This window comes from Tetrao urogallus (genome assembly GCF_951394365.1).
Source record: "Tetrao urogallus genome assembly, chromosome: 5".
Classification (NCBI taxonomy): Eukaryota; Metazoa; Chordata; class Aves; order Galliformes; family Phasianidae; genus Tetrao; species Tetrao urogallus.
Window position 1 is genome coordinate 61782245 of NC_136818.1, and position 24305 is coordinate 61806549.

The window sequence follows — 24305 nt, forward strand, 5'->3', positions numbered from 1 at the left end:
GCTTTTCTATTTGCCATTGGCCTCTCAATCTCTGAGATTAGGTCAAGATTTTCCCAGCTGCCTGAGACCTGGACCCAGCCCACTGGGCACAGGGTGACCCCAGGCAGGCAGGGCAGGAGCCACATCTCCATTTGCCACGGGACTCACAGGTAAGCTGATTGCTGGCCTCGACACCCTTCGCACTGGGGAAGAGGGCGGAGGAAGGCAAGCCAGGCACTAATCCGCTCCATCTGCTCTGCAGCAGCTAATTGGATTGCGAGTGCAGAAAGCGAGGCCCTTGCATGCTCCCAAACCTGCTGCTGTACTGAACCAAGCTGCTCCGGTGCATGGGGTGAGGATCCTGCCACAGAGCCAGGTGCTGCTCCTGACGAGGTGGGCACAGCTTGGCTATCCAGCTCCACTGCCCCGGCTTCTCTGGGGAGGTCAGAGCACCATTGCATCAGAAAAGAGTATGTGAATAAAAACATCAACGTTTCGTCTGTAACAAAGCCCTAGAAACAGAAGGCATGAGAGGTTATAAATTAGTTTTCTTTACCAAAAGCCAGTGGAATGCTGTTAATGTCAGGTTTTATTTACGTGCAAAAGTCCAAGGCTCATCTGCAAGGTGCTCTATATAAACATTACTAATACATGTCCTGCATCTGCAGCATTTCTTCTAAATCAGTGGCTTAATGATTCCGCTCCTCTGCTTTTTAAGGATTCTCCTCAGCACCCACTGCACTCCTCGAAATAACAGACAATTCGGCGGCGCAGCATTTTCATTACAGTGCTCGGCGGTGCAGTGCTATGCGAGAGACAAGAAGAAATATAAAAATGTGTAATATAATAATGATCAGAAACCTTTAACATTTGTTCCCCTCCATGAACGCTAAGTTTGTAGCTATGGAAACGACTTACGAGAAAGCTAAAAAGAATTGTCAGCAAATATAGCCAAAGAATGCTGTGGATATAGGGAAGTCCTAACAATGATAGAGATCTACAGGGTAAGAGGAAAGTGTAAATTGAAGATGACAACACTTGTGCATCGACAACACGTTCTCCTCTGACAGGCCAAATTCATTTTTATTGCCATGGCACTAAAGTCAATGAATTGCACCTGGAATGAGTTTGACACTTTATATTGCTTTTGATAAAGCCATTATAAAAAGCACACTTCAACTTTTAAAAAGTATTTTAGAAGCGTATTCTCGGCAATCAGTGACTCCTGTGTTCATGTTGGCCACAATAGTCAGTGTTTTATCAAGTCAGATTGCACGCTCTGTGCTCCGGCTATGCACCCCATTAATGAGAGCAGCTCTAGTAACACCAATCTGCAGTCCCACACATGACACACATCTGCACACTCATCTACCACAGTGATGCTGGTGAGAGTTTGCACATACAAATGATGCTCAGCCAGGTCTTTGTGAGCCTTCCACCCAGACTCAGTGCAACTTATTCCCATCTTGTTCTCATACCACGCCACAAACGATAACACGACCACCAGTGGACACTCACAAGACTGATCTGCTGATTTCAATCAAATGTTTTTTGCGTGGATGTTACAATCCCAGTTAAAATAATTAGCCCATGGTTTTGCCAGTGCATGCCGTGCAGACATACTTCACCTGGAGGAACACACTCCTTGGGAATGGTGCCCAGGACTTGCTATGGTCTGTCAGGTCAATGTGCAAATTAAATCAGATTTATTCAGTGCATGGAGCTTGCTGTGGTGCTCCTTCAGTCTGGATTGTTAATTGAGCTGCTTTACATGTATACATTGTGATTACACGATACAATCTGTACAGAAAATGGAGTGAAGAAAACCTGCAGCTGATTTCTGAACTGCTCGCTATACGGTACATTGGGCAGAGAACAAACCAACATCAACAAATGCTCATGAAATTTATATTGCGCATGAAATATCACTGCTACACTCCTTCTGCCCATAAAAAGCGATTACAATTTCAACACATTACTCTTTAAAGAATGAGTAAATGTAGCTCTTTCAACCATCCTTGAACAACTGTCAAGGCTCTCGCCCCTGACTATGCCCTCTCAGCCTGCAACCAATATACGGTTAACACCATTTCTGTCTGTCACAGGGTGGAAAATGCCAATAAAAAGAATCACCATCAGGTGTTAAACAGTATCAGCAGAGCTAAGCTCATCACAGGGAAAGGCATTTCAAGCCAGGCTCTAAGCTGATAAACCAAAAGATGAGTCCCTTTCACACTGGAGAGCATTACTTGCCCAGGGAAGGCAGCCATCCTCAGCCTGGCTTTCCCTGCGTAGGAGAAGGTCCGGGTTTTAACCAGCTCTGACTTGGGTTGGACGCCAAGTGGCCTCGCTTCTCCTTTTGTGCAACACCTTCCATACACGTTGCAGGCTTTCTCTGCTTGCCACTGCTGTGGCTTGGAGCAGGGATTGCTGTGCACAGAAAGGACAACCCATCTAACTTCTCCTGAATACTTTATCAAACCCCAAAACCTGTGGCAGTTGATCCCACTGCTCATACCAAAGGACGCAACACAGAGCATCAAAGCTTGACACAAAACCACCAGTTGGTACCTGAAACACACTCAGTTTAAAAGACTGCTATACACAGCCCAACAAGACTCTTTTTAACAACAACAACAAAAAAAACAACAAAAAAAAAAACAACAAAAAAACACAAAATGATCTGTTTTAAACCTCTGCTCATTTACCAACCCCTCAACACATCCGTGGACTACAGCAGACACTTTACAACTCTCTGCTGACCAAGCTGACTTTAACCTCCACCGACAGAAAATATGTGCAGCCATTTAGAGACGGAGTTGAACACTGAACCTGCTTTCACCTCGCGACTCACGGATCCACAGCAAAAGCTACAGCCAGGAGAGAGCTCGTGGCTCCCAGATATGCGTCCTCTCTCCTCCTGCTGGTAAATACGATGTTCCTGGGTTTAGTCAAGTTTCTGTCATCCACCCGATGTTGTACAAACATGCTAATGTACTGGTAAGGCTCGTTTATCACCTCGTCTGCAAGTGCCAACGCTCCTTAGCAATGGTGTTCCTTAACCAGCAATTCCTCAACACCACTCGAGGATGCAGAACTGCCATGCCTTCCATTCCTCAGCCACAGCCTTCCCTCTGCAGCGGGTCTTACCTTGGCTTCTACTTCTAAAATACAGTTTAACGGGAAGAAAACCTCTCTGGCTATTTGGAAAATAAAAAGGGGGAGATAAATAAAAGTGAAGACAATTTTACAGGTCCTACTTCAGCTAAACCTTTCAGGGACTTCAATGAGAAGATAATCTTTCTGTGATTATGTCCAAACCCTCTGGTTGCTTAGCAACACATAATTAAGGAATATGTTTTCAGATCCGCTTTGCAAGCTGGCCATTATCAGATGAAATTACTGGAGCAACAAATGTCATCCTCATGCAAATGAGTTGGTTGTAGGGGGGAAAAAAAGAGGTTTGAGTAGTGAGGAAGAGCTCAGCAGCGCTGAAACGCTGCCTGCTTCCTTTTGCTGTGCGCCGGTAATTCTTTTAAAGAAAATGGATAATATAGAGATTTTTAGAGAGGAAGGTTTGTGGTTTACGTAGGAGACAAACGGCAGGAGGGGATGGCGGCTGGATCCAAAGGAGGCTGCCCCAGTGCGTGTGTTACTGCGGTCCCTCACATCGATCGCGCTGTGAACACGCTAACATGCCTGTGCTCCCTGCATCGTGCCGCTCCGCGCTTCCTTCGGGCCCTGGGAAATGGGAGATGTAAGAGCACTGCCTGGACGGACCACTTCTGCCTCTGATCCGTGTCAACACAAAGCGCGCTGCCCAATATTTAAGTATTGCTATAAATCAATACCTTACGCCAGCTGCACAAAGGATGCATGAGCATGAAGGGAAGGGCATCCCCTCTCGAGCCATGTAATTACAGTAAGCCAGGGCAAGGGCTGCGCCAACCGGCTGCGTTTTGACAACTTTATCACTTCCACTCAGAAAAATCCTTCTTTATTTAGATTCCTGTGGAATGCCATCATTGCTTTGGCACCGTTTCCACGCCTATAAATGGTAGACTTTTATTAAGGCTTTGTGTGCGTGTGCTTGCAGGGTACATTGTTTGAGACTTGTTTGTATGGCAGTTCAGATAAACTATGCAGAGAGAAAATTCCCTGCCCGCAGACTCACTACCAGGAAAAAACATTTCAAGGGTTTTTCTGTACATTTTTCAAACAAGTCAAGCCACAAATGAACAGATTTTCTGATTTTCCCCTCACTTGGTGGCATATTTTTGGGGCTACTATCTTCTAAGCATGCCCAAACCACTCAGCTGTGTATCCCAGCTTCTGGAAGGGGAAGGGAAAAGAGGAGCCACCATTCATTTTTACTGTTTTAGAGCTTAACGGCAAGGTTTTAGTTTTAAGCACAGCCCTATTACTTTAACAGCTATATCACTTCCCTTATAGGCACCTCCAGAAGAAATCAGGGAGGTTATTTTATATGCCTGATAAAACAGCAATTTAATAATAGGAAGACTTAGGTAATGGCCAAAGGTAAGTCGATTCCCGAGTAATGCCATCAGCTATCTGATGAATTCAGTCAAAACAATGCTAACCGTTTCCTTGAGGAACACATTTGTGCCTGATAACAGCAGTAAAAAGTCAATCTGCAGCAAACCCTGTGGTCTTAATTGCTCAGCGAGCGCCGTATCTGATCTCCCATTCTCCACAAACAACAGGATGGAAAGCTTACCCTCGGCTGCGTTACCTGACATGCTGCTCACTGTTAGCTGAAGTTGGCTGAGCAAATAAAATATTTAGAATTTAACCACACAGGGAGAAACAGCATCTCTAGCTGTGTGTAGCCCTATACAGAAGCCCTTTTCTAAATAGGAGAGGCACCTAATATTCTGGCACAGAACCCGACTTTGCCTCGCATTTCTTAGGAATTCACGCAAACCACAACAGAGTGACTCTAAACTACCACACAGACAAAGATCCTTAGGAGGTTACTTGGTTCTGGTGATGCCATCGTGGAGACAATGACAGGAGGCCCCGTGCGCCTGCTGAGCTTCGGGTATGGGGAGAGCTGTGCAGGGAACGCGGGGCCGGCGGGGGCCAGGCTGCTGTCCCCGGGTGCACCCGGCCGGCGGAGGAGCTGCGGGCTGCCGTGTGGGCTGGGGGCTGGCGACGCCGCCGTCCGCTCTCTCTTCATCAGCTCCATGGGCACAGTGTAGGTGGTCGGGTACGCCGTTTTGGGGCTGGCGTGCGGGTTGGCCGTGGTCATGGGTGTGCCAGATGGAGCGGAATAGGTGGACGCCGGTCGTGGGTGCACATTGCAAGGCAGGGGAGTGTTGTATCCAGAATTGGAGAGGAACTGCGGCCCCTGCGGAGTGCCAGTGGGGTAGGTGGTCTCCAGTAGGTGCTGGGTCGGGGCGCTGGATGGCCGCCGGTGCATCTCCCCGGTCCTCGGGGAGGGTGGCTGCAATGGAGGCTGCGGGGCGGCGAGGCCATCAGCGGCCGGTCCCGAGCCCACGCTCAGCCCATAGTCACCCGGCAGCTCGCTGCGGTGGCTGAAGCTGTTGGAGCGGGTCCTGGGGCGCAGCGATCCGCTCCTCCGCTCCTGCCGCTGCAGCTGCATTTCGGCCTTGTAGTTGTGGGCGATGCGTGACAGCACACGTGCCTGCCCCAGGTTGGGAGCCACTGACTTGATGTCGTTCTCCTCCATCATGGCCAGCAGGTTGGGCGAGTCGAAGCCCTGCTGCAGCAGAGCAGCGAAGGTGCTCTCCGAGACACCCTCGGCACGCAGCAATGCCACAAATTCAGGGTCGAAGCTCCTCTTCCCCTCCTGCCCAGGGAAGGCTGTGGGCACCGGCGGGTGAGTCGGTGCCACCGCCATCGTCTCATAGCTGTCGTAGGGGCCCTTGGTGCCGGTGCCCTCGCGGCCTGGCCCATAGCCACCAGTGGGATCCACTACTAAGCATGTGGGGACGGCCTGTCTGCTGCCCGCCGCCTCGGGAGGCCGCTCAGCCCCATCACCATAGGCTGGACGGCCAGGGAAGTTCGGTGGTTCTGCTCCGTAGCGCAGGCTGGGGGGCTCTGTGCCGTACCGTGCTGGCGACATGTCCCTGTTGCGCAGTCGCTGCCCATCCATGGTCATTTTGGGGTCCCTGTAGAGGCGGGCAGCCTCTGGGGGTGCAGGTGGGCGGCCCAGAGCCTGGTCCCAGGACAGCCGGCTGCCTGGAGCCCCGTAGCCCGCCGGCGGCCGGCTCACCGCCTGGTAGCAACGAGGGTCCTTGGGTGACCTAGCGGCCAAGGACGGGTCGCTGTAGTAATCCTGGCCCCGTCCTGCCATGACTGCCTGCCGGTCACAGTAGGTGAAGTCAGGGACAGAGCCCTTCCTGAGGGGCCCCGGGGCGAAAGCAGCATCCTGGTAGGGGTACGCCTCTTGCTTCAGCTCCGCACCGCCCTGCAAGATGATATCATTGGCACGGAGGCCTGGCGGCTCATACCAGCCGCCCTCACCGCCATAGGTCAGGGAGCTCCTCCGGCCCGGCGGCCTCTGGTACTCGAAAGCGTTCTCACCCTCCCAGGCGCCCTCGTACCAACCGGCGGCATCCCAGCTCTGCGAGCGGCCGATGTTGGGGTGCTTGCTGGGGATGGGCATCACCGCCGCACTGCTTGCTCCCACTGGGACGGAGAAGTGGAGGCACCTTCCTTCTCACCGCTTTCCCGGCCAGCATCAGCAGCAGACCATGCCTGGCCCGAGCCCTCCCTTCACAAGCCTACCGGCGGCTTTATCTTTCCAAGCGTCGCCTGAATTATTAATTCTTCGAAACTTTAGGAGGCGAAGCATGTAACCCGGCCTGGCTGCACGGCGGTGGGGGAAGGACCCTCCCGTGCAGCACGGCCGCAGTACAGGGCCGCTGCACTCAGCTCCGATGCTTTATCCTCCTCTGTGCTCGGGACGGTGTGCTCACATGGACAACTGGCCGAGCAGCGCGGGGATTAGGGGCTAAATAAAACCGCTAAAGCCTTTCCTCCATGTGACATCATTTTAGCCCGATGAATCTCCTGCACCAACCCAGCCGGCAATCTCAATGCAATTTCTCCCACTAGGGAATTTTTTTTTCTTTTTTCTTTTGCACGTTGGTTTTGACACCTTTTTCATCTGCTTCAGTTGTCTCCTTCCACGTAAATTCACCGCTCCCATCCGCACCGGCGCCTGCGGAGAATGGGCCACGAGATAACAGAACGTGCATCCGCACGGCCCCACGCACACGTACGAAAATACAAAGGAAAGCTCCAATGTCAGCTCAATCTTAATCCGCCCTGATGAAATGCTAATCCACTGCACACAGCTAAGGACAAATTAAATGGGAGCAAGCAGGCAGGCCTATAAAAAGACCAGTGCTGGATACTCAGAAATACAGGAGCGATTAGAAATTAGTTAGGTGTCTGTTTAACACTTTATGGGTATTGTAATTTGCTTTGGAAATCACGTTTTTTGTTGTTGCCGTTTCAAATTAGCTATACTAAGGAGGCACCAAAAGGATTCTTTACGTTATTATCATAATACGCAAATCCTTTCATCATCCCAGGACAGAAAATTGTGGAGGTGTAATCTGGAATGTATAATTTTAAGACCCTACCAGAGGTCACGGGCAAGGAGGGGAGGATCAAAGGATCTAAACCCCAGCCCTACGAAACAAAAAGGAGTAAGAGACCTCTGCCTATTATCTCCTGTTTCCTTCAGGAAAAAAAAAAAACACCCAACATGTTTATGAGATAGAAAAACACTCAGAGACATCAAAAAAACTCATCTCATGGTCTTTCAGTATTCATATGGCTTAAGCTCTTTTTTTTTTTTTTTTTTTTTTACAGTTAGAGTAATGCAAAAGGATTCAGATGGAATCACACCACAGAAAATCGTTATTTGGAAACATAATAAAAATTTCCATATATAGTTACCATTTTCAGAAAAGCTATTAAAATGGCTCCCCAAAACACATTTCTAACCTATCATACGCTGCTTCTGCTCTCATATTCCTTTTCCTAGAAGAACAGGTCATCCAGTACTTATGTAGCGAACCACTGAGTGAAGCAACATTTTCCTTTTCTAATGAAAACACTTAGAAGGAAATAGTTTTGTCCCTCCCTGCAGCAGTAACAAATTTCTTCACCTCAAACACGTGCCTTCCAGGACAGAGTCAGCAAAGGGGGAACAGCCACCTTTGGTATGCTTGCAAGACAGCTTCTGTGTTTTCACTGCTAATTCACAATAAATGTTTGGTGCACTAGCCATCACATGGTAGACTTTTGTGCTATTATGATAGCTAAATCACTAATACAGACTAATGCTTCTACTTGCCTATCACACTAATGCCTCTGGGCTATATTTCTGACCCAAATACTGACAGGATCTTTGAGTAATCCCTAAATTTCTTTATTGCAGTAAATATTACAAATCCTCTTCAAACATTCTCTCCTCCAATTCTGTCCCCGAGAACCACAGTCTTTAAAATCATGTTGGATATTACACAGACATGCAAAACATGGGCCCCAAAAGATTATTTATGCAATTCACAGAGAGTATCTGATTGGCATCATATTGAATTAACTAACGAACTTAAGGCACATTGGAAAATTTCTTCTTTTGTGAGAATCAAAATGGGAAGACACATTTGTGGCTTACAAATAAAACAGAGAACATTCTAACAAACAAAAACATTTTATTACAACAACATTTTGGTAAAGAATAAAATGTATTCCCCACTGGATATGGAGAGATCTGTTCCATTTGTTTGCTCTGAAGCGGCAGAAGAAAAGTCCTAAAAATGTACATGCAAGAATAATAAAATACTCGTCTATAGATCAAGGGCATCTTCCATCATTGTTTTCAAAGAAATTGGTAATGAACTTAGCCACCACGCTCAGCCCTAGTTGGCAATGGGAAAAAAACATGTCACAGAGAAATTCTCTAAGTGTTGATCTTGAACAACTGCAAGGGAAGTCAGGAGGGAGCTCTGAGCACTTACTGCCTCTGAAAAAGGCTTCAATAAGCCACTGGGTTGCTGCCCTTGGGCAGCCCAGACTGGTGGCTGGCAACCCTGCACACAGCAGGAGGTTGAAACTAGATGGTCATTATGGTCCTTTTCAACCCAGGCCATTCTATGATTGCAAGATGGACACGTGAAGAAACTTCACCCAACCCAACAGATCAGGGCAAGTGGCACCTATGTGGGTTCAGCAGGAGCCAAAGAGCCACCTCCAAGATCCCCCCAGCCCAGGAGCAGCTCACACATCCCAAGTACCACTGCATCAGTCCCTCCAGGTGCAAGACCTGGGGCAGCAGGACGTGCTCGGATCAAGCTTGCCCAACACAAGGAAACTTCAACTTTGGACCAATGCCAGGAGCATTCTTTCATAATGGATGACTTACTGTATGTACACAGCCCTCCGTGGATCAAATCACCGATTCCACTATGCGGGGGCATAAGAGCACAACCCCACCCAACGCAACCCAACCCAATGCAACCCAACTGATCCCAGCTGCACCTCACAGAGAGGAGGAGGGTGTGGGCATCAGCACTCCTGCCATGAGGGGGAGACAAGGACTGCTGGACAGACAAAAAATGTATTTTCCCTTTATCTTTTAATTCTAGAGGTATTTAGGGGAAAAAAAAAAACCCACAAACATACAGAGGCAAAAGACAAAAAAAAAAAACAGCTGATCAAGAGATTAAATGCTGTGGTATTTCTGATCACGTGAAAAATGCATGCTTGTGACTCGGTACACTGGGTTTCAACTTAGTGCTGGTATAATACATAGGACATCTTGCTATCAACTACAGAAGTCTCCTCCAAAAAAAAAAAACAGATGAGAAGAAAGGTGGGCCCACTGCTCAAACATCATGGTCAAAATGGATGGAGTAAGATCTGCTTCTGGAAATCATTCCCAGTGGGTCTGGAACAAACATCTTCCACAGTGGTAAAGAGCTCAGCTTTCTTCCAGTGAGGAGAAAGCCTGTTACACATGTAAAAACCATGATAAGAAATCAGGATGCTAAATCTGCAACACAAATTTGTAAACAACATCTTTTGGTGTCTGCAGCGCTGACTCGAGGGAGAATGGATGTGAAATGTGATTCACAATGATATAAAACATTTCATTTTGAATTCTGAGAGCAAGCTGCTGGAAAAATTACCCTGGGTAACAAAACAGTACACTTTCTCTTCGTTTTGCTTTTTATTATGTTAAAATACTTCTCAAGTACAAGTTTAAATGTTGTTTCTGCTGGAAACATGATCTTTTTTTTTTTAAACATAATAAAGTGTTGATGTTTTCTCCCAAATTATTTTCTTATGGCAGAACATGGAACTGAAACAACACTTGCCAGGTGTCAATTTGCCGGATTGGTGGCTAAAACTAAGGTAAATCAGTATTGGAAAAGCTATTTCCCCTTCTCAGTCAAAGAAACCCTACCTGTGGTTGTGAGGAATCCTCCAGAGAATAACTACATCTCCCGTTAATGGACAGAGCAGGTATCAGAAAACCCAGGCTTTATACTTTGCTCTGCCACCGTCAGCAAGCAAATTGCTTAATTTCTTAGTCACAGGCTTCCCTTCCATCAAGAGGGATATAATAACACAGCCCTACCCCATTCAGATGGTGTTAAGATTACTCCGTGTTTGTGATACGCTTCAAGTGACAAGGCACAAAGCACCAGAAAGCTAACGGGGGATAAGTGGCTCTGCCCTCAGCGCCCGCACTCGAAGGACCACGTGTGATGGCGCCCAATGGCCCCCATCTCAGGAGCCTTTTGGGCTGTCTGCTCCTTGTGTGCAGCTCGCAGGGCACTGGGAAGCAGAGCTGGGCTGGAGCTGAGCTACACGGTGCCAAACAACAGATGTGACGGAGAGGAAAAGGAGCAGCGTGAGCTCCAAGCGATGTACACACGTGGACAAATCCTAAAGACAAGGCTGGGGGAAGAAACGCAGGAAGAAAATGTTCCGAATCCTCGGAAATGACTGCATTTGCTAAAATGTGGCTCTGCAGAAATCTCTCTCGCAGCGGCAATAAGCACTCGGCATAGATGGACTTTCTAATGGTCTCCCGAAATTAGAGGCGCACAAAGAGAAAATTAGCGGGATTGTGCAGGAATCATTTTCAATAATCAAAGGAACAGAACAGCATCTGAAAGCACTCAGCTCCTGAAGCCATGCCACACGCTTTTACCAATTTCCAAACCAAAAGCGTAGATGCTTTGCAAGATCAACAAAACCCCCTCAAACACCAACTCAGTGCGTTACAACAGAACACACTGAAGATCAGCTGATTATTAAACAGTCATTGCCTCCTGTAACTCTGCATTTTGATGACTTGAGAGCATGAAACAAAAGCTGACGTCGGCATGTAAGCCAGCCAGGGATGGGTGGAAGTAACTGCTGGCTCATGTGCATGATGAGCACAGTGATGTGCTCACGCTGTGCCCAACTGGGATTTGGAACTGGGGTCAGCTTCCAAAAACAGGCAGCTCCCACCAGTTAGTATCAGGAGAACAACAAGCATTTCACATAAGGAAACTGCAGTCACCTTTGCCATTTCCAGCCAGCACCACGTCTCGCATCGCACCATCTGTGTGCAAACAACTTTCATGTGAGGGATACATCTACCTCCAATTACCCCGCATGTATCGCAGGATGAGGGAACCAGCACCTCAAGGGGCACACAGAACCACAGAATGGCCTGGGTTGGAAGGGACCTCAAGGATCATCAACCCTCCTGTCACAGGCAGGCCCACCAACCTCCACATTTAATACTAGACCAGGCTGCCCAGGGCCCCATCCAACCTGGCCTTGGACACCTCCAGGGATGGGAATTCATCACCCCGTGCTGCCCAGCTCCCTGCAAAGCTTGGCTGATTTACCCCAGGGCTTGAAAAGTGTGTTGAGGCTAACAAATGTGAGAAGCTATGGAGCTTCCAAAAGGCATTCGTGATTCAAAACAAGAAGCCCATCTGCAAAACATACTTTGAGCTGTCAGAATGAACCCTACAGGCTCTTGAATCTTCAGTGAGAAACAATTTTGCCTTCAAGTATTGGGAGAGACCAGTACAAGTTAGCATAAAACATATTGCAACATCCCTGTTTCAACAAAGGGATAATAAACACATCAGCTGTATCCCTATACCATGCAACTGCACCCTGCCAAGGCCTACAAACCAAAAATCAATCGGGATGCTGAACGGCAGTCGAAAAGCCAGCAGACAAGGCTCAACAATTTGTGAAGATCTAATCCAGGAATGCTCTTCAAAATAATCCTCTGGAAATTACATCAAGCACCTTGTCTCCAAAACTAGGTATTAGACCTCTAGGTCAAAATTCATCATTTCAAATAAGAATTCGGGATCAAGATTTAAATAGCATGTGTAATGAAAAGCATGGGAATTATATCTGTCCCAGAAAGCAGCAGAGAAATCCACTGTTAAATGAATATATATTGTAATTCTGAACTCTGCCATGCATGTCTGGGCTTTGCATAAAAAATAATTAATTACTAGGTTGTAACATGGTCCTGAGGAGATAAACAGGCTGGAGTGCAGACTGCTTCCCTGCCTTACTTTTCCTGATGATGCCAAGAGCTTGCAACATGTATCTTCCCTGCAGACTCAACACAATTATATACATATATATATGCATTTATATGCATTATTTTGTCTAAAAACAATTTTTTATTTTTTTTGAATCAACGTATTTTTATTATGACACTGCAATAATGAAAGATTGCACTGTGGAGGGACCATCATTGCAGGCACGTCTTACTGCACTGCCCAACTCTCCATGGGGACAACTCCTGCATGGCAGGGGTGACCCCAAGGCTGAAGCTGGCAGCCCCACTCCCCTTGCTTTGGCTGACTGGCTGATTCATTCCTAAAGCTGTTAACATCAGCAGGCAGTGACACTATTTTCTCCCCAGAATAGATGCCAAGTTATAACCATCTACTATTTGTGAACCAAAGCTATTTATTAGTAAGTTTTGAGGTGCTAGGTGGCAGCAGAGAGTGTAAAAGATAACCTAAAAAAAAAAAAGACACAAGTGAATGGAGTTAAGCTAGGGGGCTACACGAAAGTGTCATTAAGAACTTATCGATGCCATTTAAAGCTTAAGGCAAAGCAAAAATGCACAACCAACTCCAGAAAACTTGCACTCTGCAGAAAGCTCTCAGATATAACACACATAATGGAAACCTTCACTGTTTTGGCAGAGATCCACTACATCTGTTTGTGGATAACGAAAAATATAAAAGAAAAGTTGTGTAATGCGGCTCTTTGCAGCTTTATTTTACTATATAGCCAGATGTCCCACTCCTGTCAAAATATTTACTGGTAAATAGTCTGTAGAGTCAGTATCAAATCTAAAAATTTGGTCTGGATCCAGACGTCGTCAATCCTTAGGAGACAGACATGAGTTTTTCCTGGTGTTTGGGAGGAAAATCCATCCCATTCTCACCCATCCTTGAGGACTGATCCTTTCCCATCACAAATCTGGAAAGGCCAAGTAGCCAACTGGAGGCGGCTCTGGCAACACACAGCAATAGGGCAGCCCCACGGCTGCTGCTCCCACAACACCCCTGCTCCACATCTCGCACAGTCCAAGACATTGTCATTTCTCTGAGTAACCTCCAAATGAGGAAGAGGGTTTAGAGTAAGAGAAGAAAGCCAGATACAGTGACAACGTGTTAATCCATAAACCAGTTGATTTAAATGGGAAATGCGGTAAGGATGAAAATGAAGTTGAAGGTATTGAAGTCATCAGCTGTAACTGTTTCCTAATTAACGGCATGAAGTTGGAAAGCTTGTTACACAGACCCTTGTCTTAAGGCTGGGGAAAATGGAAAAATACAAGGTGGGCTTAAGAGTTAGATGCATAGTAAATTGTCACAAATGTGGGCTTAAACACAAGGACAACACAGCAGAACTGTTTTCCCCAACCTACATAGCACTCAAGTCACAGGAAAGGGGAGCTCTACATCTTGCAATAGCTTGAGTCACATATCTATTACAAAGAGACTGCATACCAAATTCATGATTTTTTTTCTTCCTGTAACCTTATCTAAATGTGTCTTACTCTCTACTGGTTGCCCGGGGGATTTTGTCAGGCTGGCTTCATATCTGGCTCAAGTCCTACATCTTGTCGTGCGTATCCCCCTGTGCCGTGTCACTGGAGATAGACTGCACACAAGTGACTGCATAGAGAAAAAATCTACACAAAGCTGGAAAGCTACTCAAGCAGCCCACGCCTCACTGCTGTAAGGACAAACAGCCCACTGGGAAACAGGAGGTAGGCTGCAGCCCTGCCACAAAGCAGAAAATGCCCGCTCACATACAGAGCAGCCCAGCAAAAGGGCTGAAAATCATGGAAGAACGCCAGTAAGTCTGTGAATCCACTGAGGTTGCTAGAATTCTCTTCGCCCATAGGATGGTTTAATTCTAAAAAAGTCTTAAAATTTTAACAAGTACCAATGTTAACAAAAGGGCAGCTAAGAACAGTGCTGAATGACACACTTCCCAATGCCTGAATTGAGTCGCAGCCTAGCTTTTGTCTGAATTTAAAGTCATTTCTGGAACCTCCATAAAGGCTGAGGGACTTCATATGGACTCTTGGTGAGGAGATAGCAGCCAAACAGAACTTCAGAGAAATCAAATCAGGACAGGGTGCAGTGGCAGAGCATCTGACAAGTGAACTTCTTTTCTCTAGGCAGAATGTGGCATGCAAGCCTTCCTTACGAGCCTGATGGTTTATGTGCTTTGAGGTGGAAACTTGAAAAAAAAAATACATGAAAAGCTTTATATGGGGGGGGAAATCCTGGTACTGTGTTTTATAATTACGGAACAAAGAAAGCCAAACCCACCAGACAAAAATAAAGGTCTGTATTTGTTCTAAATAAGTCAGTTTTACTCAGGACAAGCAGTTTCTTCCACGTTTGATATCATCTTTAACTCATTGTTTCTCATCAAATGACTAGTGGTGATAAGAATTTCCTGAGATAATAGGATTCTATTTCTAAGCTGTAAAAATAAGTATTATCAGATGCTACTTGGCATTCAAATTTCCAAGAATGGAAGAAAATTCCTCCACCCAAACATCAAACATCCTCATTTTGGCCACACTTACATTATCCGAAGGAGCAAGCAGCTTTCCAATGCTGCCCAGTCACTGTCCAGACCTGCAGACAGGCAGCGTTCTGGAACAGGGATGCCAAGCACTGAAACAATTCAATTTGATGGCATTACATGTATCACAGTGCCTAAGAACTGGCTATTTCTTACACAGTACCATGCAAAAAAAAATACACCACCAAGGGGGGAGGGAAACAAGAGACTGCCAGAATTCGGCTCCCTTGTACAACTTTTATTTTGACTACCTGGTAGTTTTTAATTATGCTTTACAAACTGTGCTTCCACGGGCAAAGCTCCACAAGCTCCTCTATTTTTCAGCCCCTATGGATTGCGCTTTCTGAATGAGAACCTGTTTTTTGTGGTTACTGGTGTGCGAGCCCAAATCTCCAGGACACACAGTTCAAATACTGCTGAAAAGCCCAGAACCACGACAGTTCTTCAGGGACACTTCTGTCAAAGGCTTGTTTTTTTTTTAATGGCATCACAAGCAATAACTGACTGCAGGAATATTAAGCCCACTTTTAAGGACGAGAAACCGAAATAAAGAGCAAGTAAAATGCACCCCTGACAATGGTCCAGGACTTTATTTACCAGCATACCTGCCATTACACTGTGCATTTATTCAAATATTACTGTATATGGTTTGCACTGACTTCCATCACAGGCAGAAACGTGGAATTCCTGCCCACCTTGAAATGACTTCACCAGCCCCATGCAGCCACAGCCAAGATAAATTCATTGATGACAATACCATCCTCCCTTCCCCAAATTCCCTCCTGCGTTTCACAGAGGAGCTCCCACCCTCATGTCAGCTCCTTTCCAGATCTGGGTGCTTCATTTAACCACCAGATCTCCTCTGCAGAAACCCTCCTTAATGAGGCCACGGTCAAAACCCACAACCAGCACCACCACTGCAGCCAAAGAAATAACGAGCCGTCGGCCCAGCCAGGAACAAAGTGCTGCCCAGTCTGTCTTGATTTTGCATGATTCTTAAGCTCTCCTGTTCCTCTTCCTTTGAACAGCCACAAATTTGGTGGGGAAACACGAGAAAGGAGAGAGTGCTCCATCCCATCTAGAAACCACAGGGCTGGAAGGCAAACACCTGGGGAATAGAAGCCTGTAGCTCCAAAACCAAGAGACCCGTGCACTGAGCACTGGAAGAACGATGTTTCTGAGTAGGCATTTATCAGCCACAGAGCACAGCGAAGGCCCTAAAAGCAAACAAAAGCCACAGAGAGCTTGTGTGGCACTTCTAGTAGTTGTGCTGTTGTGCAAGGCGCCGACAGCTCTGGTGGCACAAACTGATGTGTAAGGACATGGTTGGACTTGGTTGGACAGGATGATCTTATAGGTCGTTTCCAACGTTGTGATTCTATGATTCTGTGACATGATTCCCCATTAGATAACGACAAATCCCAAAGTGAGAACTCCATCAGGAAATGCCTGGGCTCACTTGGCCTTGCCATTATTTTTCCTCTTTGCTTCTTGTTCACCTCAGGGCTGCCACTTTCTGTGTGTGTGTGTGTGTGCTGAAAGCTTAACTGACTCATAAATGTCAGCGCAAACTTTAACGTATAAAGCCAAGCATTAAAATTTCATGGCTCTGGAGCTGCAGACAGCAGAGCAGCATGGCTGCAATGCTATGGAGCAAAGGCAGCACCGGGCATCACTGGAGAGAAATTCAGTGGGTTGGGAAACCTGAGCTTTATGCAGAGACAAGACACTGTCATCAGCATCCTGGCTGTGCCACCACTACTGCCTTGTCCCTGTTGGGTACACAAAGCACCATGCATCTCTAAAGGGCTGCAGAGGAGTCCCCCTGATGACAGCATGCCCAAGTGTCCACCAGTGTCCAGCAGGGACGTGTGTGAGCTTCACTGCATTCAAAGGCCAAGAAATAGCCCCAAATTTGGGAACAATAGCAGGCACGCTCCTGGCACCACAGCCACCCTGCTGCACAATTTAGACCCTCTTTTCCCAAGCAGAGCAGGAGGGCACTGTGGCTTCCACACTGCACGCCGGGGGCTCTGCTTTGTTTCTAACACAGCAAAACCAACATTCCTCACCATCTCCTGCTTAGATGCGGCTCAACAGTTTTTGCTGGAACTTTTTTTTTTTTTTAAATTCACCCTGAGGTAAAAACTCATGATGAAATGGAAAAATTCAGCTCAAACAAATGTAAAAAAGTGTCAAAATTACAAGCGAATGGGAAGAGAATTGAACTAAGGGGTGCTGGACAACTCTAACTCGACACAGCACCAGCAGCACCACCTCTAAGGCATATTTGGACTCGCTACGTAATCAGCCACGATTCCACAAACAGGAACTCTGTAAACCACTCCACACATTATTTTCCGAAACCCCAGCCCTGCACTGCATCCATCTTTCCACCCACATGGATCCAATTACAGCATCGGCACCCAAACTCTCTGGGACAACCAGAAAGAAGTGGGTTAGCTAAGGCTTTGCTCCGTTCTGACAGGCACCACAAACCCATTCAGTTCTTAGCAGGCTGCTCCAAATGGCATTATTGCAGACTGTTGCCCTAATATTTATTTGTCCTCTTCAGTATGCACCATTATCCCACTCGTAGTTTCCTAGAGAGCAAAGCTGGTTACCTGGTGCAGAGCTCACCCCTCGGATATAGCCTGCTTAGCAGGAGAAGGAGCTCTGTCATATAAACTGTACACAAAAAAAGCACGGAGGCACTGTGTACTGCAATGAAACCAAATTCCCTAACTTCCTGGAAGACTCATAAACCTGCACATAAAGGCATTTTCAAAGATACCACCACTCTTTGTACAGCCTCGATTACTTTTCCACGCCAGATGCACATTTAACAGAGACACAGAAATACTGCAGCTTCTTAAAACACTCTTTTAGGACCGCGGCAGTTTGTAAGCTATTTCCCTCAACACGTGCCTGTTATGTTTCCAGCAGCCCCCCGTTAAGAACCACTGCTCAGCAGCAGTTTGTGCAGCACAGCACAGACATGGGGCACTAAGTAGCACTCCTTGGACAGAGCTTACAGCATGCAGGGGGAGCACTAAGGATGGTTGGGCTCCAGAGGTGCCACCACCCTGCTGCACTGATTGACATCCCTTCATGTGCGTGCTGTAAAAGGGATGGGATGGCATACCGACCTGTAACAAGCACAGAAACCCCCTGTGTACCACCAAACAGTTATCTTTCCACCAGCTCAACACCGTTCTGCATTCCATCCGTTTGTTTAAAGAGAAAAGCTGCACGAATGCTTCCACTGAACAAAGATTCATAGAATTATTCAGGCTGGAAACGATCTCTAAGCCCATCAAGTCCAGCCACCAACCCAACAGGAATAATTCAAGTGACTTCGGGACAACAGCCGCCTGACTTCTCACTGTACTTCACCCCGTGCTCTGTGCACCTTTCGAGACAACACCAAGAGAAAAGCTTGTTATTTCAAGGTGTGTTTTCAACAGCTGGAACATGCACTCCTCTGTGCTCTCCTATGCTATCATCCAAGTAGGTGACTATAATAAAAACAGCCATCAGAGATGTCAGTATGGACATTCACAGTCCTATAAGCCTGGTATTTTGTGAAATCCCATCTCTTTGCGTTTGTCAAGGTAGCTTTTACAATGCTGCTTCCAGCACACAGTCACGATCTGTTGCTTACAAATACAAGTGTCTTACAACATGAATCCCACCCCTAAAATCAAATCACAACACAGCTGGCAAATGACAAAGTATACTTTAAATAGTTATGTCTTCTGCATGTTTACAGATTAAGAAAGAATATCTTCTGACCAAGAAAGAAGAAGGAAGTTCATATATCAGAGGAAAATAATCTAAACTTCAATCACATCTAAAGCTCTGTTAGCAGGTTTGTCATACAGCCCTTTTGAATTTCTTGTACACTCAGCAACTCGATCTGATAGTAAACATCAAACCAGGAAGGCAGCTTTTGAACATCCAGGCTCAGCTGACACAACTCTTTTAAGTCGAGTTCAAAGTAAATTTTGAAGATGAGATACTGTACTACACCTGAGTGTTTATGACATTCAAAAGGAGAAATATGCAACTCCAAGCTGCAGCACACTTTGGATACCCCTTCCCGGCTCCTCACCTCTTTCTGCTTTCCTTCCACCCCTCCAAAATCGACGGGGCTTCATATCCTGCCCAGGGATACAGTGCTGCTCACATGCGAATCCCATTTGGGATGGGTTAATTAAACAAAGAGGCAGGGTTGCCTCTCCACCTTTATGTATGACATGATTAAACGAAGAGTTGATTTTCTCTTCCTGCCAGCTGTTCTCTGAGCTTAGCATTCAGCTCCCCATCAATGCTGCTGCTTTGTGGGCAATACTCAGGCTGTTCGTGGGGCTCTGTGTGCACAGGAGGGCATGAGGCTCACTCTGATCTAAAGATAAACAACTCATGACAAGTGGAGAGCAACAGCTCTGGCATCTGGAGCAAGCAGTACGTAACACAAATACCCATCCCAAACCCACCTTGTCCCAGTGCTCAGCATTTTACCCTCCCTGGAAGCTGCACAAACCCCACACACTTTGCTGAAACAGATGCAGTACAGCTCCCACATGAGCTCTGTGCTTTCATCCAAGAGCGAAGCCTATTTCACTTGGTTGGCATTCAAGTAATACAGCAACTTGTTACCCTGCAGGTCGCTGTTTTCATCTTAAGAGCAGATAAAAACTGGAGCTCCTTAAGAGATGTGACTTACAATATTTTTCCTAAAATAATACTCTGCTCAGCTTTTGCCACTGATGATAAAACTTCCATGACTTTCAGTTTGCATAAGAGAAGTACTAGAATGTACACCTGAAAGTCAGAGGTTGTTTGCCATCACTTGACTTCCATCAAAAGTAATTTCACGTGAGCTAGAATAGGAAAATATTAGCTACAGACTTCTGCTGGAAAATGGAATAAATAGAAGGTAAGAGTCAGCTGTCCCACTGTAATGCACAATTAACAAAGAACAATTTACAGCAGATCTGTCTTATCATCACACAGCAACAAAACAAAAGCCATTCTAACAATCTGTTCCAAAGCGTATGAAATATCACAGAATGGCTTGGGTTGGAAGGGACCGCAAGGTTCATCAAGTTTCAACTCCAACATACTTCAAGAACGATCTGTGAATTTCCATCCATTTTCAGCAGATACTCATTGTTGTGAGCCATGGTCAACTCCCATATCCACCAAGCAGTGGCTGTGAGACAACCAAATCTCTGCCTTGCCAAAGCCTTAAGGCGAGTGGTGGCTGTAAAGGACCGACCTTTACCCAAACTCCCCAAGGGCAGCAGGGCAGGGCTCATGCCAGTGGTGTGGGACATGACACTGGGTAATTAAACAGTCTGTGAACACGACTGTGGGGAGGAATGAGTGGAACCAGTATGTCCCTTGCCAATACTTGGACACCAAAACCATGTAGTTTGTGCCAACACAAAAGATGGGAGATCTAGCCACGGACCTGCATCTCAGCTTCTCAGTGCTGTATAAAACAAGGACAAGTGAGGTAACTCTACTTTAACAGTCTGTCATCTTTCACAGAAATGCTGGAATATCCTCTTACCTTCACAAATTCTGTCCAGTCGCTGCCGCTTCACTTTGTGTTTATCTACAAGTGCCATTCTTGATGGTAGTTTCCAACTTCCTGATTCAAAAAGCAAAGCAGTCCCCCGGGAAGTCAGGAAAACTCACAGGAGTCGGCATGCATACCGCCAGTATCGATCCTGTGGATAGGAGAGGAGCTGGTAAATAGGATTTCCAACCCACCCAGCTCAGCAGGCTTTCTGCAGCCAAGGCTGTGGGTTTAGCACTTCCAGCCCTGCGTCCCTCCACATCCTACACCGCCAACCAAGCGTGCAGCCCCTTTATCTTCCCTGGGATCAGAAAACCCAGCATTGTACAAGAGAATTGCCAAAGCGCTGCCTGGCCTTCCGAGTTTTATTTCTGCCTTAAAAATCTATTCCTAGCAGACAAAATCCATTAAGCTATTTTGTAGGCTCACAGACACTGAAAGATTATTAGAGAGTACATAAAAAAGGGAAAGCAGCTTTTGCTCTGCCAGTACTTTTACACACACAGACATACACACAGCCTGGCCCAGCAGAAATCATCAATGGCCCTTGACTTCCAGCTAGACCTTAATGCATGTTCCAGCTGCCACCGTGGCCCGACCTGCATAGTTTCTACTGAGCACACATTTAAATGCAATGAAATAACACAATCCATATATGCTGACATTTGCAAGAAATGCCCCACAAAGGGACAACGGCTGCAGGGTCTTCTGCATTGCGATAACACAGAGAAAGAACCTGAACTTCTTAGCTCAGGTGGGTCACTCTGGTTTCTGCAGGTTCCCAGTGCTTGCAGCTGGGCTCAGGCTGCGGTCCTGAAAGTGCAGCACAGTTATTTGCCCCAGCAACTGCATTGCAAGGCTCAGGGCTGAGCCTTTCACAGAATATCTACAGTTGTGTCAATGAATGAAGACACCGGGTGAAGAGACTTCATGCCGACAGCTGAATTCCAGCAGCCCAACGCGGCACACGCTGATCTTTTACCGACTCACATTATACAGCCAGCAACCCAATGGTGAGCCATCCTCTCGGATGTTTTAAGAAGACAGGTTCCCAGACATGAGCTGCAAGCCCTCCAGGGATGCATCCTGCCTCCAGCCCCACCCTTTTCAGTCCATATCATGTTGCCAAAAGAGCAGAACTAGTGGAAACAAAGGCCTTACCAGGACAGAAGGGGAAAGGGAAGACGGGCACGAGGAGTGGGAAATCCTGTCCTGAGCGGCCATCTGCACCCAGCTGCAAGCTCTGGCTGCTCTGCATGCAGCTAAGTCAAGGGGTGTCTTCATTGGAAACACTGGCTCCTGCTTCCTGCTCCACAGAGCACAACCAGCAGCACTCAACTCATCCTTCAGCACAGTCACACAGTCCCCTTGGTGGGTTCATCCCTCTGCAGCAGCTCCTGGACTGTGCAAGAGAAAGCCTCCGGGTTAACAAACCCATGGGCTGGGCTGTGTACACCAGGGTGAGGGCTCTAACAAAGCCACTGCAGAGCGAGATGACAATTTCATGGAGATTATTGTTATTATTATAAATGGTTATCAATTATGCATCACGTTGATAGTTAATTTATAAAAGGAAAACGGTTGTGTTGGTACAACTGAATTCTGACTCAGGGAAGATGGGCAATTTCCTGGTAGTTAATGGCCAATTTCCCAGCAGCACAACTGCAGCGTAATCTCTGAGATTTATAGCAATAATTAATTGATTTTTTTTTTTTTTTAAACATAGGGATGCTAAAGAGCACGGTTCCCACTTCCATTAATAATTAATGCCATACTTTAAAAGAAGCAGAAAACTTCCATTCCGGAGGCAGAAGCTTGCAACAGCCAAAACATTTTGTACAACAGGAATGACACTGTCAGCGTGGCTAACACAAGGGCAGCACGTCCATGGCCAGTGTTAGATGGAGACATGTGGCTTCCCAGGTCTATTAAATCCCAGCTCACCTTCGGGGAGAAACAACGGGTTACAGAACGGTCTCTTTAGAAGAAAAGTTACTGTTTTGTTCAGAAAATGCTCAAAAGGATCACTGTGCTGTTCTGTGACTCTTTTTCCCCCAAACAAAATCGATATGCAAAGGGTATGCAGTTTTGACAGAGCGCATTTCCTAATGGACAAACGCTTCCAGTGAAGTTTTCTTCCAGCCATCTCAACTCACTGTGTTGCTCCCCCAAAGAAAACTTCCTACAAAGGAACTGTTAACAATTACAGAGATTGCTGCTCCTATTAGCAGAATCCAGCACAGCTTAACACGTGAATGAGCTCCCTCCTAAGGACTCTAACTGCTCCATCCTTACATGACAGGTGTCCATGATACCACCAGCAAGAAAAGCACAGCTCCAAAGCCTTACTGAAACTGTGTAGGTGCTCACAGGCAGGTTATGGCAGGGCTGGATGAAAGGAAGCAAAGCGAGGGGGTGCTCCCCAGCCTTCCTATGGAGCTGTAAAAAAGAGCTCTTCCATTTGCAGCAGTCAGGATGCAATTAGCTGTGCTCCCGACTTCAATCTCCTCTCGGCCATTTCTCCATCCAACCCAACTGGGAACCAAGCGCGGGGCTAAATGTCCTCCGAAATAAAACAAACACAATCAGGCAAGGCAGGACAGAAATCACGGTCAGCAATTAAAAGACAAGAAAACCTCATTGTATAAGGGAATGCAAGAGAGAGAGGCACGCACAGAAAAACTGTACTTCATCTTTAGCGAGATTAGGAAACAAGTGAAGTGATTTACATACAGTAATTGCATGTCCGTGTTAGCCTCCAACAGTGTCTTTCAAAATGTAAATTTTCCTGAAACCCCTCGGACACGATGATAGCCAGCAGTTAGTTAGTTATTTAAAGAAGCCATGTGCTTAAATGCAATGTTTTAGGAAAAAATATTCATCCTGATGTTAACGCATTTAGATAGCTTCTTAAAACCGCCTGTCAAATACCACAGTCCATGAGCCAGAAAATGAGAGAAGAGCTGCACCAGGGCTTATTTTTCCTGCTTTCGATGGGAAACGAAAAGAAAGAAAATGTGATTTTCCAAAATAAAATGCTCTGTTGGACAGAAATATTAGAGAACCTCTCACAGGAAGCAACCCTCCCAAGGAGTCCTCCTGGGTGCTCTTCAACATCTTTAACAACACAGAGTGGGATCAAGTGCACCCTCTGCATGTTGGCTGATGGCACCGAGCTGCGCAGCTGACACAACAGAAGGAAGGGATGGCATCCACAGGGACCCGACAGGCTCAGCAAGTGGGCCCATGTCAATCCAGTGAGGTTCAACAAGGCCAAGTGGAAGGCGAGGCACTCAGGTAGGGGCAATCCCAGATATATGGAATTGGAGGGGCTTCAAGGTCCCTTCCAACCTAAGCTGTTCTATGATTCCAAACAGTAACAGTGAAATGAGCCACAGCGAGCTCTCCCTGCCACCTTTACATTAAGGTCCACTGTCCCAAAGCTGGATCTCACTCAAGCCAAGGTTTCAGCGCAGGAGCAGCTCTCAGGGCTGTGAAATGCTCAAGCTTCCATCCCTGGCCGTGACTGCAGGGGGGCTGTGCCTCAGGCTTCAGATGACAGCAAGGCAGCTTG

At 46.6% G+C, this 24305-nt stretch overlaps 1 protein-coding gene across 3 annotated transcripts in view; it reads right to left on the reverse strand.

Moving 5' to 3' along the window:
• CTBP2 (C-terminal binding protein 2) overlaps window positions 1–20780 on the reverse strand; it is a gene marked incomplete at both ends in the record, with an annotated part of 45229 nt that extends 24449 nt beyond the window's left edge. For 2 of the 3 annotated variants that reach the window (XM_079535195.1, XM_079535194.1), the window contains one exon: window positions 20723–20780. In XM_079535195.1, coding sequence (XP_079391321.1) covers window positions 20723–20780 — 58 coding nt within the window. Of the gene's footprint in view, window positions 1–4977; window positions 5213–20722 lie in introns of those variants that run through there. The other variant, XM_079535196.1, reaches the window with a different exon arrangement.
• Window positions 20781–24305: the final 3525 nt, after the last annotated feature.